The sequence below is a fragment of the Bactrocera neohumeralis genome, chromosome 4, assembly GCF_024586455.1.
Source record: "Bactrocera neohumeralis isolate Rockhampton chromosome 4, APGP_CSIRO_Bneo_wtdbg2-racon-allhic-juicebox.fasta_v2, whole genome shotgun sequence".
Lineage (NCBI taxonomy): Eukaryota > Metazoa > Arthropoda > Insecta > Diptera > Tephritidae > Bactrocera > Bactrocera neohumeralis.
Genome location: NC_065921.1, coordinates 67,032,117 through 67,049,701, shown reverse-complemented (window position 1 = coordinate 67,049,701; position 17,585 = coordinate 67,032,117). Strand labels below are relative to the sequence as shown.

Genomic DNA, 17,585 nt, shown 5'->3' with positions numbered 1-17,585 from the left:
ATGAATACTGCTAGGGTCAGATATTTTTAGGACAATCTACTGGCATAGATGCTTAAAGAGCCATTAACCTTTCACAGACTGTTTCGCTAGAACAACCTAAATCCTTGCATATCGGCTAATGGAATTGTACATGCTTTAATAATACATATTGGTCAAGATTTGTATTCGTAAAGAAAGAATGACACAAAGCATAATATAATATAATTATAGCAATCTTTTACTTAAACTCCAACTATTAAAATAACACTTTTATATAAATTGTAAACATTTTGCATACAATTTTATGCAATTATAACAAAATATGTTTTAATGATATTTATATAAATTAAAACTGTTCCCAATTAAGTAAGTGTTCCCAACCCTCTTCCCTTATATTATTCGTTGAGAAATAATGACACAATAAAGATATGTTTATATTTATATTTTATTATCAAACTGTTCCCACATGGATGAGTGTTCCCAACAATATGGAAAATATTGCTGACGATTTTTTATGTATAAAAATAAAAACCGTGTTGAAAAAAAGCTACCTTTAGATAAAAGTGTTCCCAGTAAAAAAAACTGTTCTCAGGTGAGTGAAAAACCTTTCGACGTCGTCCGGCTCATTTAAAATTAATAGTTAAAAGATGTTTCACAATTTTTCAAATAGCTGTTGCCGAGTTTCAAATTGTTATTCCACCCTTATAAAGCCAGCAAAATCCAAAGCTACCATTAGTCAAAATCTAAACTCATTTTTAGCATGCATAGACTTATGAGTACCATTAGCCATCACAACACTGGTTCTCAGCACATTCTATCATTTGATAAGCTATGGTTAGAGATTAGGTTTAAACAACAATTAAATTATATTGCTTTTATAATTTAGGTTAGGTTTTTCGGTTATACTAACCGGCTATCATACCATACGTACCTAGGAATCCTTAGTAATGCCAGTTTTTGTAATTTAATTTAAAAACCCCAATAAAAAAGAAATAATATGTACACCATAAAGAAAACAAATTATGTATTTTATATTTTGAGCGTTGCCACTCCGACAGAATATATCATATTTTTTTATATTTGTAGCCTTATCAAAGTACATTTATTAATTTAAATTCAAATGATTTTCTTTCAATAAAAAAGGTTCACCAATTTACACCGCAACACCGTTAGCAGCATTTCTCACATCATCTCAATCATCAACAGCCTCCTCATTATCATTAAACCACAAATTTAACGCCGTCGCCGTCGCTGCCCTCAAGTCACGATCAACATATTTCGTTGGGACACAAAACACAAAGGCAAAAGCAACACCAACAGCAACAACGCAGCGACAGCATCAAAAATTACAATTCGACCGCTAGACAGTGCAACATGACAAATACAACAACAACAGCACTACTTGTAATAGCAAAAATAACAACAAACACTGTTAGGTATAACGGCAACAACAACAACAAGGTGACAACATGCAAAATCAATGCAATAAACAAAAACAAAACGAAATCAACGACAACAACAACAACAGTAAATGTGAATGAGTGCGCAAGCGCAAATCGCATCGTTGGAATTCCGGTAGATTTTCATTACTCACACATACACATGCATGCATAATTACTTATAAAATGCCGTATAATTACATACGTAAGTACTTAAAATATATTATTACAAACCTATATGTATGTATGTATGTATATTAAAGTAGTAGTTACAACAATTTGACGGCGATTAAGCACAATTCATTTGTCAATGCTCGCTTGCGTTGTGGGTGATTGCGGATGACGCTCAATGTATGGCAGAGACGTGTAGTTAATGCGATAATGACAATGTGTTTTTTTCACTATGTGTCTACATATACATACATATATGTATGAATGACAAATAACGTTTTTTGGGGAAAACGAAATATTTGGACAACATAAAAATAAATATGTAGGTATCAGTAGCGTATGCGCATACTTCTTCTGTATAGTTAAAATGCAGCTATAGACAGTACTTTCTTTCAAATGCTTATTCAGTTTAAAAACTAGCTTGATTTGAGTTTGCAAACTGTTCCCGTGTGTATTTTAAAGCTCGTTACGTCAACTTCTACTTGATTTCTGGCAATTTCCTTTAGTTCTAGTTTTGATTTGTGAAATAATAAACTAATCCCACTTTGCAAAGTGTTCCCAATCTGACTTTAACTTTTTAAAAAACTTTTATAAAAAGTCAAATTTACTTTTTAATTAAAGCTTTTCTAGTAAAAAAACTGTTCCCACTTTTCCAATTTTCTTAACCTTGCTTTACGAACTTCCATTAGCTCTAATTTCAATACAAGTTCCCACTTTGTAAATTTTCCTTACCTTGTTTCGCGTATTTCCTTTAGTTCTAGGCAGGTGTTCCCAATCCGATTTTATGTATTTTAAATAACTTTTCGTTGTGAACAAACGCTAATACTTAGTCAAATAGTCAAATTTACTTCTTAGTTGAAGTGTACCTAGTACGAAAATTGTTCCCAACGAAATCGCACTCGAGAATTTGAAATTTTTTATTGATCCCGATAGTCGAATTTACTTCCTTACCGATTCTAAGTATATTACAATTAAAGCTTACCCAGTAAGAAAATTTGTTCCCCCTTTGTCAAGTCCCCTAATCTTATTTTACGTATTTACTTTAGTTCTAGTTTCGATTTATGGAAAAAAAACTGTTCCCACTTTTCAAAGTGTTCCCTACCCGATTTTAAGTAATTTAAATAATTTTCCGTTTTCATAAAAAACTGATACTTAGACATATAGTCAAATTTACTCTTTCATTAAAGTGTTCCCAGTATGAAAACTGTTCCAACGGAACCATTTATATATAAATTTGAAATAATTTTAACAATTTTTACATTCCAATAGTACCGATGTTATGCCATGTATCGAAAGCAGCAGTTTTTTTTTAGAAAATTTTAAACTCTTTTTCTTTTCGTCTTTGTAGAAATTTTAATTCTCATTCGCGTTATTACTGAGTTCATAACCAAACAAAAAGTCAAAACACTTCCAGACAAGCTCACTCGAATTAAAACAGTATAGCGTTCGAAAAACTGTACGAGTTCTCCTAACATTAAAAAAAATAATAGAAAATCTTCACATATTTCAAGTTAATGAGCATCGCTATAAATATGGGCTTTCAAGGACCCACGCTGTATACAGAGCCCGATCAGAGTAATGTTTATTAAAAATTTAATTGGCATTCCCGCGAGAGAAAGAGCTTTATGACGCATAGCGCGTAGTGAGCAAGATGAAAAGAGCGCACACAAATAAGAACAGTTAGCGGATGAGCTAAGAAAATCAAGAATCTTGCAGAATAAGTGTAGGAGTGCAATGCCGTGCAATAGAATATTAAAATATGTAAATTTCTGTACGCAAACATGCAAGAATAATTTAATATTACATCGTACATACGTACATATTGCACATGCAATATTTGTTGCACAAGAAATGGTTGGCAACACTGCCATTGTTATGAGCAAAGTATGTGCACTGTGCGAGCAAGTGATGCGATCAGCAGATCCATAGCAATTGCCTTTGATGCAAATTCTATAGGAATCTAACAAAAAGCTGTTTTGTTATTGTTGTTGTTGTGGTTGGCGCTCAGCAAAGTGATTGAGTGGAATATGCGATGTTTGCCATTGTTAGTGAATTAATTTCTGTAGAAAAAAAGTCAAAATGTATGCCTTTTGTTGTTGTAGGTGTGTTTGCCAAGTTTTTGTTGCCAATTTGGAGGCAAATTGGCGGCTGTTGTTGTTGTTGGGTTTCGCTACTGCTTTTTATTTTTTGTTTTGCGCGCTCACAACAATGCTGATCTAGAAGATCAATTGTAGCGATCTTGCTTATGTGTGTGTGTTTGTGTTTGTATGTATTTAACATGTGTATGTGTGTGTGTGCGTGTATCAAAGTACCCCTACCCCTACAACACGCACACATACATTAACATATGCACAGCGGTTTATTTGAAAAACGAACGGTGCTTTAACGGTGCGCGCTGCGCTGCTGCACGATAACAGCTCTGTCAGCGTCGCTGTCGACCGGCGCAGTCGACGGCAAACGGTGCGCGAACGCTACGAAGCAGTCAGCAAAGAAGAGCGCACCTACCATGTGAACATTTGGCGGTGAGATGCCTCAGCTGCCTTCACGAGCTGCTAGTTGCTGTTGTGATGTGCGCTGTTGTTGTTGGTTTTGTTGTAGCTAACTGCTAATATGTGTGTTCATGCTCGCTGCTGGCGTTTTGTTACACTTGCTGTTGTTGTTCTTTATTTTGAATTTTTGTTTGAAGCTGTTTGTCGCTGTCGCTTTGTTGTTGTTATTATTTTGTTTTGCTCGTTTTGCTAGTTGCCGCTGCCGAAGCTCAGCAACACTTCAATTATTTTCATTTCATTTATTTGCTGCTAATATGTGAGCGCGCCGTTGTACAGCTGTTATTGCTCCGCTTATTGTTATAGCGCTGTTTTTTGTTGTTTTTGCTTATTGTAGTTAGCTTCACCGGAGCTATGAAGATGAGTGAGCTTTGCCGCCAAGTCAAGTCAAGCCGAGTCATCAGCAGTCACAGCTAAAGCAACTAACATTCCTACTATTGTTGTTGTTGTTTTTGTTTTGGTGCTTCTCCACAACATCTAGTAGATATGGTTTCCGACAGCTAGTTGGCAACGCGCGCCCGCTTCAAGCTGCTTATTGATATTTTTTTGCAGCTTTTCCCCCCACATCTGCTATGGCTCAGCCGTTGACGCTCAGCTCATCTGCCGCCGCCGCCGCCACTGCTGCCATCTCTGTGTCGGCTGCTGCGCTTCTCCTCAGCGCGCTGGTGCTGGGGCGCTTTGTCGGTCGTTTGTCGTTATAAATAGCGTTGCATCGTCGTGTGGAACCCTAATTCATAGCGATCGTGTGTACTAAAAAGTAGCAGTGCCGCTAAACAAAAGACTCAAGTTGCGAACCCGGTAAAGGAAAATTGCGAATAAACGTTGATATTTGAAAAAGAATTCATTTGAGCAAATATTATATATACTTTCGGTGTAATTTATCAGCTGTGGCAGCGTTAAAAAATAAATATTTTTAAAGACATTTGTAGCGTGTGACTAGTGAATAATATACTTTGCCAAGTGTGGTGCAGAACTGACAACAAGCTTTTTAGCTTTAGACTTCAAAGGATACTACGCAAGGATATTACATTTTGTAACCACAAAAGTATTGAAAATTTTACTGTGTTTTCTCAGTGTTTCAACCAGTTTTGATACATACAAAATAATTTCATTTTCAAACAATCGGAAAAAATGATGTCGCTGAAATCGTTGCTGCTTATTGTGAGTACAAGAAATGATTTTTATAAAAATGTTTAACTTAAAGCTGAATTTTAAATATTTTTTGTGAAATATTAGTTAAATAATTATTCTAAAATAAAATTTTTTTTGTAGAAATATAAAAAAAATAATAATAATAGAAAATAAAATTAAAGAAAAAACATAAGAATATCACGACATTTAATATAAAAGTACACAAATTATATCCAAAAATTCATTTGAATTTTATTGAAGAAGGTTATATAAAACGTAAAAGCAACAGTAATTACAAAGTAAAATAAATAAACTAAACTAAAAATAAGCCGTACTGAATAATATAGACACAGAATTTTTTTAATATTTTAAGTAAAATAATTTACAAAAAATAAGTAAACCAATTTTAAAAATTAAAAAAAAAAATAATGCAAATATTAAGGATATACAAAACCATATTCGCAAAAAACATTAACTAATTAAAAAATATTAATACAAAATAAAGCAGCAAGCATTAGAAAAGAATAATGGTATTGAAAATTAAAACTTATTTTTGATACAGATTCCAAAATTTATTGACTAATCGTGTGAAATTATAAATTTTAATTTTAATAAATTTTATATTTATAATTTTAATATTTTTTTTATAAATTTAAACATTACATTAAAAATTTTTAATACATATATAAATATAAATATTGTGAATAAATAGTATTAATATTAATTTCCGAATTTTTTATTTTTTCAAACTCGAAAATTATAACATTTTTAACCACGCACATCTTACTATATACCACCAAATTAGGTATTTCTTCATTTTCCAAATTTAATTTAATTTTTTCAATTCATTTCCACTTTATTTCTAATTGCTACGTAAATTCGGAGCTGCTCCGAAACGTGTAAAATTAATTTATTATATAAAAGTGATTTCCAATTAACTTAGAACTATTCCGAAAATTCGGAGTTACTCCGAAATATATAAATTCAGTTTATTACATCAAATTGATTTCAAATTCAATTGGTAAAAAATTTCGGAGTTAATCCGAAACATTTAAATTCAATTTTTTATATTCAATTAATTCCGAAACCATTTCTACTTGCTACGGAGTTAGTGCTTTCATGTTATGCGTTTATCAGCTTATACATATGCATTATAAAAAATTTAAAAAGCTAATGACAAATAAGTTCTAAGAAAATTTCAAGTTCAAGCTACAGTTTTGTTAAATCAAAGCGTTCAATAACTCTCATGTCTCACAAACTCACTGAATATTAAATAATTTTTATACTCTATTATTGCTGAACTTAACTTCAAATCCAATTAATGAAACTATAAAATATATATTTAAAATAAAAATCTTTCATAGCTGTCAAATGTCTTGTCTATAATTTCTTCACACTTATATGTACTATGTAACTCTTTTAAGCCCTTAAGCATTTCAAAGTTTTTATTAAGAAAGGGAACATTAAAGTTTGACAAAAGTTGTTAACATTTCTTAACTTTCCTGAGTTTATCCAAACATAAAATTTTTTTAAATTAACATTAAGACTTTCAAAGTTTATAATATTTTAAGCACACACTTTTTATAACGCCAAATTATTTCTCAATTTTCAATTTTTATTTGAAATTAATTTATATTAAATTAATTAACTTACATATGTTCAATTAATTTACAATTCACTTATCATCAGTACAAAAGTTCGGAGTTACTTCAAAACCTATAAATTCAGTTTATGATATTGAATTAATTTCCCAACTATTTCTCTTTACTGTGAAAATTCGGAGTTACTCCGAAACGTAAAAAGCTAGTTTAGTATATTAAAATAATTTCCAATTCTTTTATAATTATTTATTCCGAAAATTCGGAGTTACTCCGAAAAGTATAAATTCAGTTTATTATATTCACTTGCATTTTAATGCATTTCTAATTACTATGAAAATTTGGAGTTACTCCGAAACTCAGAAATTCAGTTTATTAAAGTAAATTAGTTAGTTAATTCACAATTAAGTTCTATTTGTTATGAAAATTCGGAGTTAATCCGAAACGCATAAACTGCATTTCTTATATTAAATTAATTACATTTCATTCGTGATTATGAAAATGCGTAGTCATTCTGAAACGTATAATTTCAGTTTATGATATTGAATTAATTTTCAAATAATTTCTAATTACTACAAAAATTCCAAGACGACAAATTCAGCTTATTATATTCACCTTTTTCCAACGTGTAAAATTGCCAAAACTAATACTTTCTTTTTATAATGTTTAAGATATGTATATGCCTTGTCAAACAACAACATCGACTTCATAACAAATATTCTTATCGCCTTATCAATTTTTCTTTGAACTACTGCACAAAATTTTACAATTTTATAATTTCAAATAATCCAAATTTTAATTAATTTTTTTATTTCACATTCGTTAAACATTATATAATAATAATTATTTTACATTTTTCTTTCGATAAACAATATTTCACATATTAGGCGATGATAGTGAATATTTTAGTTTTGAATTTTTAGTTTTATATATCTTGCGAAGAAAAACTCAGTAAATTAAACAAGCCTTCATTAGCCAAACAGTAAATAATTTACACTCCTCTAGTTACGGAACAACAAAAAATTTCCTTTAATGTGTTCAATGCGGATTAGCAACGCTGCTATACACAAATAGTTATATTTCTCGAATTCTTCGTCTTCAATTTGTTTCATCAACTCAACACCTAATTTATTTCGCCATTTATTTTTTCCAATTCACTTTTATTTCATTTATTTATATGCCTTATCAAAGTATTTCTTGCTTTTGAGTTCTAGCCAACAACACAAACAACCCCCTTGAAACTGTGTATGTATGTGTGTTTATGCTTATATGACAACCGAAATCTCAAAGTAGCGAAATATAGTGTGAATATGTGCGGATATTATGAAGTACATGCGCCTTGAAGTATGCTACGTGCTGCTTACCTTACTATATTTAGTACGTGTCCTCACTACAAGTAAATTGAAATTGCACAGCTGTCGCACGCACTAGAGAATAGAAAAAATCACGTACCATATTGCAGAGCTAAAAAAAAGAGCAGAAACATGCTTCGCTGATGACAAATGTCATTAAGTGTGAGGGAGTGATAGTGAATATAAACGAAACAGAAATGTGGAACAAGAAAATTGTATTAAGAAAATTAGGTGCTAGCATAAAAAAGATTCTGATAAATGTGTTTGATAACAAGGTTTTAGGTACAGCAAAGAAATTTCCAATTTTCTTGAATATTTCTTAAAGAAAAAATTTTTTTAGTACTAAAAATGTCATACACAATTTTTTTCAAAAAATTGCTCTCAGTTCTGAAATTCACGAATATAGGGCAAAATTATATGTTTGTATAAATGAAAGAAAATAATATGTATATACAATAACAAAATGTTTTTTTAGTATTTTTCTTAAAAAAAGAATTTCTAATTTAGTCCAAACAACTCGTAAAGACTTGAAGTTATTACAAAACATTGATATTTATTAATTTTTTGTGTTTTTCACAAAACAGATTATTCCTAATTCAATCCCTAAAAGTACTAAAAATTCGGAATTACTTCAAAACAGTGATATTTGCTGGTTTTTAGTATTTTTCACAAAACAAATTATTCCTAATTTACTCCGAACAACTCCTAAAAATTCGGAGCTACTTCAAAACATTGATATTTACTCGTTTTAACTACAAAGCGTTTGATAATTATTTTTTTAGTAGATTTTGCAGTACTCCGAACTCCGAAATTTTCCGAAAACTATTTAAATCTTCTCCCATTTTAATGGACTAATTCAGAAATTTAATTCATTTTGTCTCTTTACTTGGCTATATACATACATACATACATATACAATTTTCTCACTTTTTAAAAGTGGAACAAACTTTAATGCATTTAAGTACAAATAATCTGTCTAAGATTTTTCCTTAAATTCTCCCTTCATTTCTAAAGCTTCGTGAGTTTCCCATTCACGCAACTTGGTTTACCCAAGCATGTAATATAGCAAATATTTGCTATAACCCACAAGCATACATTTAGGCGCAAAAACATCTGTAGTTGTCATTAAGTGTCATAAGCACTTGAAAACAAATGCGAAATACCGATAGTGGACAAATATTGCTAACACTAGAAATTGTTTAACCCCAGCTTTTATATTTTTATATATGCGACACATTTCCAGTTACAATAAAAAAATGGGTAAAACTGTGGAAAATGAAAATAAAATCCAAAAAAAATATTTAGGTTTTGTGTCACACATTTTATTAGAATTTCGCTAACCTAACAACAAATTATGTCCACCAAAATCGGCTCTTCAGCTTACGAGTACTCACAAATGTGTATTTTATAGCTCTCATCAACCCGTACTGCCAACAACAACTGCTGTCATTGTGTAAGGTTGTGCTTTGAGGGGTGCTAATGTCAACTGGAAATATTTACTTTGCTTTTTTATTGAAAAGGGTGTATGTTTTTTATGATGTACTAAAGCAGCACAATAGAGCATATAGTAGAAAACTTATCCACACTGACAGACCAAATAAACGAAGTCTGTTTAAGCACTCGCAAATTTTGTTTGTGTGTGTCGAAACCAGTAGCTTTTGTCATGTTATTGACATGTTTACCCACATAACCTATGTATATGTATATTTGTGAATATGTACATATGTACATATATTTATATTGTGAATGCTATGTTGGTTACGCTTTTTTGCTATATGAACACTTGCCGAGCTCACACTCATAAAATATAAATTCACTGACAGGAACTACTAAGAAGAAAATTTTCAAAACCTTTCATTAACTTTAGTGACTACGTGCTATTCGAAAGTTTTGTGACATTGAGTTTTACTTTTAAAACTTCATTTTAAACACGTTTATCCTTAAGCTGAGATGCTTTTTATATTTTTCGGAGTTACTCCGAATATTTAAATATTTAGAAAAGTCCAAAAAATATAGAACATAGCGTTGTTTTTATGAGCATGGGCTTTAAACCTTCATGAAAACATGAGCTAAGAGATGATCGGAGGTACTCCGAAAATTTAAATCCATTAAAAACTAATTACTTAAAATTATTTCACTAAAAAAATTTAATATTGCACATTAAATTTTATTTGAAAAAGTTTGTCTTTCCATGGTTTTCGGACTTACTCCGAAGATTAAAAAATTTATGAAACTCAAAAAATACAGCCAAAAGAATTGTTTATAGGAGCATAAACATTATATACACATGCAAACAAATGCACTAAATGCAGTTCGAAATTACTCCGAAAATTTTAATTCCTTAAATATTTATTATCTAAAATTATTTCACTTAGAAAATTATGTTTATGCTATGCAGGGCGAAAAATAATATGAAATGCATTAATATGAATGCATTCTAAATAGTTTTCAAATATCATAATTTCAATTTCGATATTTCAATTACTCAGAAAATACAACGCACTTGTTATTATTAAATGGCAGCACTAAACATTCCAACCACAGAAAAGTGTGCAACACTTTTCACTTCAAAGCGTTATTAAACGTTTTTATTACTAATAAAAATATTGTTAGAATTCATGAGCCATTAGCAGTGTATAAAGTAGACAAAAGCATATGCTTAAATACGCTAATACAATTAAATATAAATGGTACACGTGTGTTGATCATTTGCATTTTAGTACCGCGGTTAACCGCCTAAAAGCATGCGAAATGTTAACAAGTAGCCAACATATACAAATGCATATAAATACAACCCAACTAAACCGCTTCAAAGTGGGAACATTTTTCTGTGGCGAGTAAAACATAACGCAACATGGTTAAAAGGTATGCGAAAAGAATTTTTCAAAATCCAGATATAAAATGATAATATAATGTAAATATAAACAAATAAATTAAAAGCAGATTTTATAGAGAAACTTTTTTCCTGCATTAAATAAAAGTATTTTATGCTGTTTTGCTTTTGTGTTAGAAAATGTCGGTGTTGAGTAAAATGGTGAGAGTCGACCGACGCTATCTACGTATGTAATTGGACTAACAGCTTCTTTCACAGCTGTTTACTGCTTATGTAAACGCTTAACAAGCAATATTTAAAAGATTTTCCAATTAGTTTTATTGATTTTAATGCAGACATTGGTGGAGCTGTTGAGACGCCTAAAGGTATGCTAAAATGCGGCATTAATTGCTGTTGATCAAGGCATAATTAATAATGTACAGTTAAATAACATAGTTTGCATTAAACAACATAAATTTCATTAAAATTTTATTGTTTGTTAGTTATTTTTTTAGTCCGAAATTTTCGGAATAGCTTAAAAACGACAAAACATATTTCTTTTGTATTATTTCAATATATTTTGTTGTATAAGGTATGTTCCTAACTCTTGCCGGGACATTCCTAATTACTCCGAAAATATGTTACGCCCAAAGCCAAACACGTCAGTACATATTTTTTTTTTATTTCTTACATTACTAACTGTCTTTACGTTAATTATAATTATCCGAATCTTTTCGGAGTTACTCCTAAAAGTAAAAAAAAAATTACTAGCAATCTTAAAACTCATTTATTAGTTATCTTTCTTATTATACCTTCTTTTAATACATATTTTTATTTCTTACATTACTAACTGTCTTTACGTTAATTATAATTATCCGAATCTTTTCGGAGTTACTCCTAAAAGTAAAAAAAAAATTTACTAGCAATCTTAAAACTCATTTATTAGTTATCTTTCTTATTCTACCTTCTTTTAATACATATTTAAAAAGATATACATATAAACCTTGTCAGCCAACCGCAACGACCACTTAAACCGTCCCATCGCGTTATTTACCTTTCTTGGCTTTTGTACAAGTTTTTGACTTTCTCTAACTCAACCATCTCTACAAACGTTCTTACAACTTATCTTTACGTAGCACTTTTACTTGACTTCTTCGTCGACTTCCCTAACACTTATTTCCGCAAACAATTTTCCGCAAGTTTTCAACTGCAACAACAACACAACGCAAATATCTTGCCTTGCAGCAGCATCGTCAAGCTTGTCTAGACGCCGCCATCACCAACACCACCACCACCGTCACCGACAATGGCTGCCGTTAGAACAGACAATTAAAAACACCCAAAATGCGCGTGGCATCACGTCTTGTTGCACATTGTTATTGCAGCAATGGCAACCGCAGAGTAAAATACTTAGCTTTTTTGTAATCTCTCTTTTTTCCTTGATAACGAAGTAAACGTTTGCGGCATAGTCTACGCCAGTCTGTGGACTTTTCCCTTAGCTCTTATTTACTTTTGCTGATGAGTCCCCACCCCGTACACATACACTTACAAATACATATGAGTATTGAGCCCTTTCCTTGCTAACGGTATAGGCAATTTTGCTGCTGCTTCTCTACCCCCCTTGAAAACGAAAAAAAAGTACACCGTAAACAGCCAGTCAGATTACTAATAGCGGCTGCAAATGGGCAGTCATCTGCTCAAATAAATAAAGTAACCCTGAGCATTTGTAGGCTTGGCACACACACACATACAAATATAAGTAATTTTGGGAGCATTTGGCTACGCTTTTAATGCGATTTTTTCCGTTTTCGTGTGAGAACATAAAAGTCAGTTTAGACTGCCGCCGTTTCAAGGGGTCAAGGTGTGTGGCGTGCATTGCAATCGTATAAAAATTGGCTTGTCTATAACTGCAAATGTACTTAACGGTACTAATGTGAGTCTGTGTTTGTGTAAGTACGTGTGCAAATATAAAATATTTGCCCTTCTGGCGGCTCACGTTTGCTGCCTTTGGCAGTGAAAATGCAGCGTTTTTGCTTTCTGTCCTGCCACACCCAATCGAAAAGCACTTAAAGATCAAGAGGGAAGAAGCAAATATTTACAAAAAAATGTTATTTATATTATATAAATTTAAAATGTGAATTAAGAAATTTATTCAAGGAAATATAAAATAACCATGTCTATCTAACCTGTTGTCTAACGTGTTAAGAAAAGCATTAAGAAATTGCTTCGAAATTTATCAAAGTAAAATTTAAATTGACAAAAAAATAAAAACTTAATCAACCATTTTATTTTTTTAAACATATGTATGTACATACATACATGTACATATGTAAGTTAAATTGTTGCATTTTTATCATATTACCTAGCAAAGCAAAGTTTATTTAGCACTTTCAAAGCAGGGAAAATTGTATGTTCGAATAAAAAACTACACCAATCACTTCTCTCTTGTTACTTCTAAGTTAGTACGAAATATTTCAAGTTTCTTCGAAAAATTCGGAGTCATTCCGAAAGCAGAAGAATAAATATTCCACTATGAAATACACGTATCGCTACACTTCTATTACTTTTAAGCAACTCCGAAGTTTTCCGAAAAAGTTCGGAGTCATTCCGAAAACTAAAAGAAGTATCTTCACAACAAAACACATTTAATACTGCTCTCCGACCACTTTTAAGTTGTTCTTAACTTTTCCGAATTTCTCCGCAAAAATTCGGAGTCGCTTCGAAAGCAACCAAACAATATCGCAACCTACTTAAATACCTAACTGCTAGTTTTTAATGAAAAATATAGTTTGCCACGCCAAATAATTCACTAAATATTCCCCCACTGTAACAATTGCGTGTATGTAAATAGCATAACACAAAACTTTAGTCAGATGCTTGTTATGTGAAGTGGCAACAAACGCAACAGCAATAACGGCAATGACAACCACAAACGGCAAATTCAAGCGTATCAATGCGCCCATACACTTTCAAATACAGGCGTATTCCTGTATATGTACATAGATGTATACGTACAATCACTTTATGGCCGAGAGTTTGTAATGCAACCCACTTAAATGTGTTAATGCTCCGTGTAAAATGCAAAATTCAACAAGAAATGCGCAATTACAATAAATTAAATAAATGAAATCACAATTAATTAAATTACTTAAGTGCAACAGCGTTGGCAACAGCAACAACAACAACAAAAATAATTTAAGCAAAAATGCAAAAGACAAAATGCAAACAAAGTGGAAATGCCACACACAGCGGCAGCCGCAAGTGGCTGCGGTTGGCGAGAGTCATAGAGGCAGTGAGCCGCAGTGATGATGAGGCAAGTGCAGTGACTTGGAAAATAATTAGACAACAAATGGAGCAGCGACTCAAACCAGCACACCTGCATTAAGTGTGTGATAAAATGTAGCATCTTCAAAAGCGAAAGCAGCAACAACCACAAAGGTGAGTGTCTGCAAAGCGATTGTTGTTGGGCTGCCTAAGTTTGTCTGTCAAGACATTTCGGCTGATGACTTTTGCTTTTGCTGCTGCTCGCTCAGAGGAAAATTTGTTGCGTTGAGTCATGCGATAATCTAAGCAACGGCAACAACAACTATGAATAATGGTAATAACAGCAACCGCATGTTGCACACAAAAACAAAGCCAACGTACGTGCGCAAGAGTGGAAGATCTGTTGCATAGCCCGCATTTTTGCATATTGCAACGTTTTTCCATGAATCGCATGGGGAATTCTTCATGCACAGTGGGTCACTTTACAAATACTGGATGTTCATAATTATTTCCAATCAATATAGAGTTCAATAAATGCTTGCATAATTCATAAAAAATTATTAACTTTTCGGAGTTATCTTGTTCTCACTAAATTTATTTAAAGTACTCTAAAAGCTTAAATACATACATATATATATATCTATGTATGTAGTTCACAAAAAAAAAATTTTTTAAGCGATATGGTATTCTTGTTCAATTACATGACAAATACATATTCTTTGAATTTTTTTGGAATAACTACAAATATTCTGAGTACATAATTTTTTTTCAATTTATTTGGAGTTCTTTAAGTGCTTCTAATTATATTATATATTTTCGGAGTAATTACAAATATTCGAAGAACATATTTATTTTCAATTGAAAATTAAAATTTTTTTCGGAGTTATCGCAATCTCCTTAAATTACATTTGAAATACATATTTTTTCAATATTTTCGCATTAATTAAGTGTATTCCAAGTACATAATTTTTCAATTGGAGTTCTATAAATGACTACAAATTTTCGGAGTAATTACAAATATTCTAAGTACAAAATTTTTTTAATTTAGTTGGAGTTCTGTAAATGACTACAAATTTTCAGAGTACTTATAAATATTCGAAGTACATGTTTATTTTCAATTGAAAATTAAAATTTTTTCGGAGTTATCGTAATCTCTTTAAATTACATGTGAAATACATATTTTTTGGCAACTTATTTAGAGCTCTTTAAATTAATACAAACTTTAGGAGTAATTATAGATATTATACATATGTATATTCAAAATTAATATTTAATTTCAATTAAAAAATTTAATTTTTTTCGTAGCTTTCGTACTCTCTTTAAATATGTACATATATGCATTTTTAGAATATTTTCGTAGTAATTACAACTACAAGAAGTACATAATACTTTCAATTTATTTACAGATTTAGTGAACTTTTGCATAAATCATTAAAAAAATTATTTTCGGAGTTATCGTATTTTCGTTAATTTACTTATGGAATACAAATGCTTATGAAAGGAGACAATTATTATTATAACAATCTTATTGATTGCTTTTATAAAACTGAAGTTTATAAAAAAAACTAAAAAAATTATTTTCGGAGTAAATATTTTTAATACTATAAGTCTTTTTAAATGAAAAAGTAAGCAATAAAGATAACAATTCAATCAAAAATATAACTATAAAGAATCTCAACGAGAAACCTACTTGTTAGACATTTTCGGAGTAATTATATTTTCCATTCTAATTCAGTTATTTTCAAGTTTGAAAGCAATATCATATATTTTTGTTCAAATTATTGAATTAATTTACTTTTTTATTTTCAAATTTCATTACAAAAATTACCACCAATTTGCGCACTTTCAACCCACTGTGCCACTCTTCTACTCGCCAACACTGGCAGCAATTTTATTTAATAAACGCATACTTTAAATTCCTCCGGCAGCTAATTCATGCTAAACTGCACTGAGTAGAAAAGTGCTGGAGGGGGAGGCGCGTTGGGTGTAGGTTTGATAATTTCAGAAAAAGAAGAAGCAGCAGCGGCACCATGTGCAATAAATGCCAATTGCCTGGGCAATGCAAGCGCAATCAAACTGATTAGATGATGGAGCGAGTAATTGATGCAAGAGTCGCTCAGCCAGTGTGGCATTGCAACAGCGCAATGAGTGGCAATGATGTTTGCCACAAAATGTTGCAACAAAATAGTGTGCAAATTTCACAAATTTACAAAAACAAATTATTATGAATTTTCCCAAGCGCAAATTCAAAGCGAATCAAATCATTCGAGTGTTTATTGATTGACATTGTTGTTGTTTTTGGTGCAGCTGTTATTGTTTTATGATTTGATTAGCTGTGTAGCTGTGCGTGTATAAGTGCCGCAACGCTGGAAAAATTGTTTCGCATCGTTGTTGGAGTGCACGCGCTGGCTGTGAGTGGTGCACCACCACCACCGCCACACACACACGCGCACACATATCTACATACATTTGAGTGGCAATGAGTTACGCGCAGTTTGGTTTGCTGATTCGTCTGCGTAGCCGTGTACGTGCAACGCCGAGTTGGCGCGCTTGCCACAAATAATCAACGCTGCATTGTTGCAGCAAAACCGCACGCATTTTTAACGCCGCACACGCACACATATACACACAGAAAGACACGCTTGTTTTCATTCTCAGCGCTTGCCTCAAACAAACACACACACATCAATCTAGCTCAACCACTCGGCAAGCCACTCATCGTCGCTCATTGTTTTTGTTGCTTGTTGTTGTTGTTGTTACTGTTTACATTTATTATGACGGCACTGCAGCTGCTGCTGTTGCTAACGCCACTCACGATGGCGATGATGAGTTTGAAGTGGCAAGTGCAAATTGCCAAATTTCTGTGCGGATGTCTGTGTGTATATATGCAATGGCGTGCGTGTGCGCTGCGCTGCTAACCACACAATGGCACTTTTCTGATTGACAAGTGTGGGGCGCTGCGTTGGTGGCTTCGGCACTGGCACGAAGGTGGGCGCCGCGATTGCGTGAGTTTGTGGCGCGTTTGAGCCGTCTCTATTACAATAGCTTGCAACACACTCTGCGGCTTTTGCGTTGGGAAATTACATGGATTTGGAAATGCATACACACACATGCGTCGTGATATAATTGGCAGCAATGCAGACGCATGTTGCAAAAAGTGTTTCAAAAATAGTTTAAAACACACACACACACACAAATGAATGTAAACTTATATATAAGTAAGTGAATACAGTGCTGATCCTATCATGTTAATGAGTTCAACAAAAATAAATGTCATACGGTAATACCGTTAT

The 17,585-nt window shown here is 32.1% G+C and overlaps 2 protein-coding genes across 2 annotated transcripts in view; both read left to right on the top strand.

The window, feature by feature from the left end:
• Nucleotides 1–17,585, top strand: part of LOC126757034 (stomatin-like protein 2, mitochondrial) — a 385,292-nt gene that overhangs the window by 131,993 nt on the left and 235,714 nt on the right. The window lies entirely within an intron of this gene.
• The window catches only part of LOC126757052 (pro-resilin), a 56,932-nt gene continuing 44,233 nt past the window's right edge, over nucleotides 4,887–17,585 (top strand). Inside the window, exon 1 of the mRNA XM_050470639.1 lies at nucleotides 4,887–5,296. Within this exon, the coding sequence (XP_050326596.1) occupies nucleotides 5,267–5,296 (30 nt within the window). The 5' untranslated portion in view covers nucleotides 4,887–5,266. The remainder of the gene's footprint in view (nucleotides 5,297–17,585) is intronic.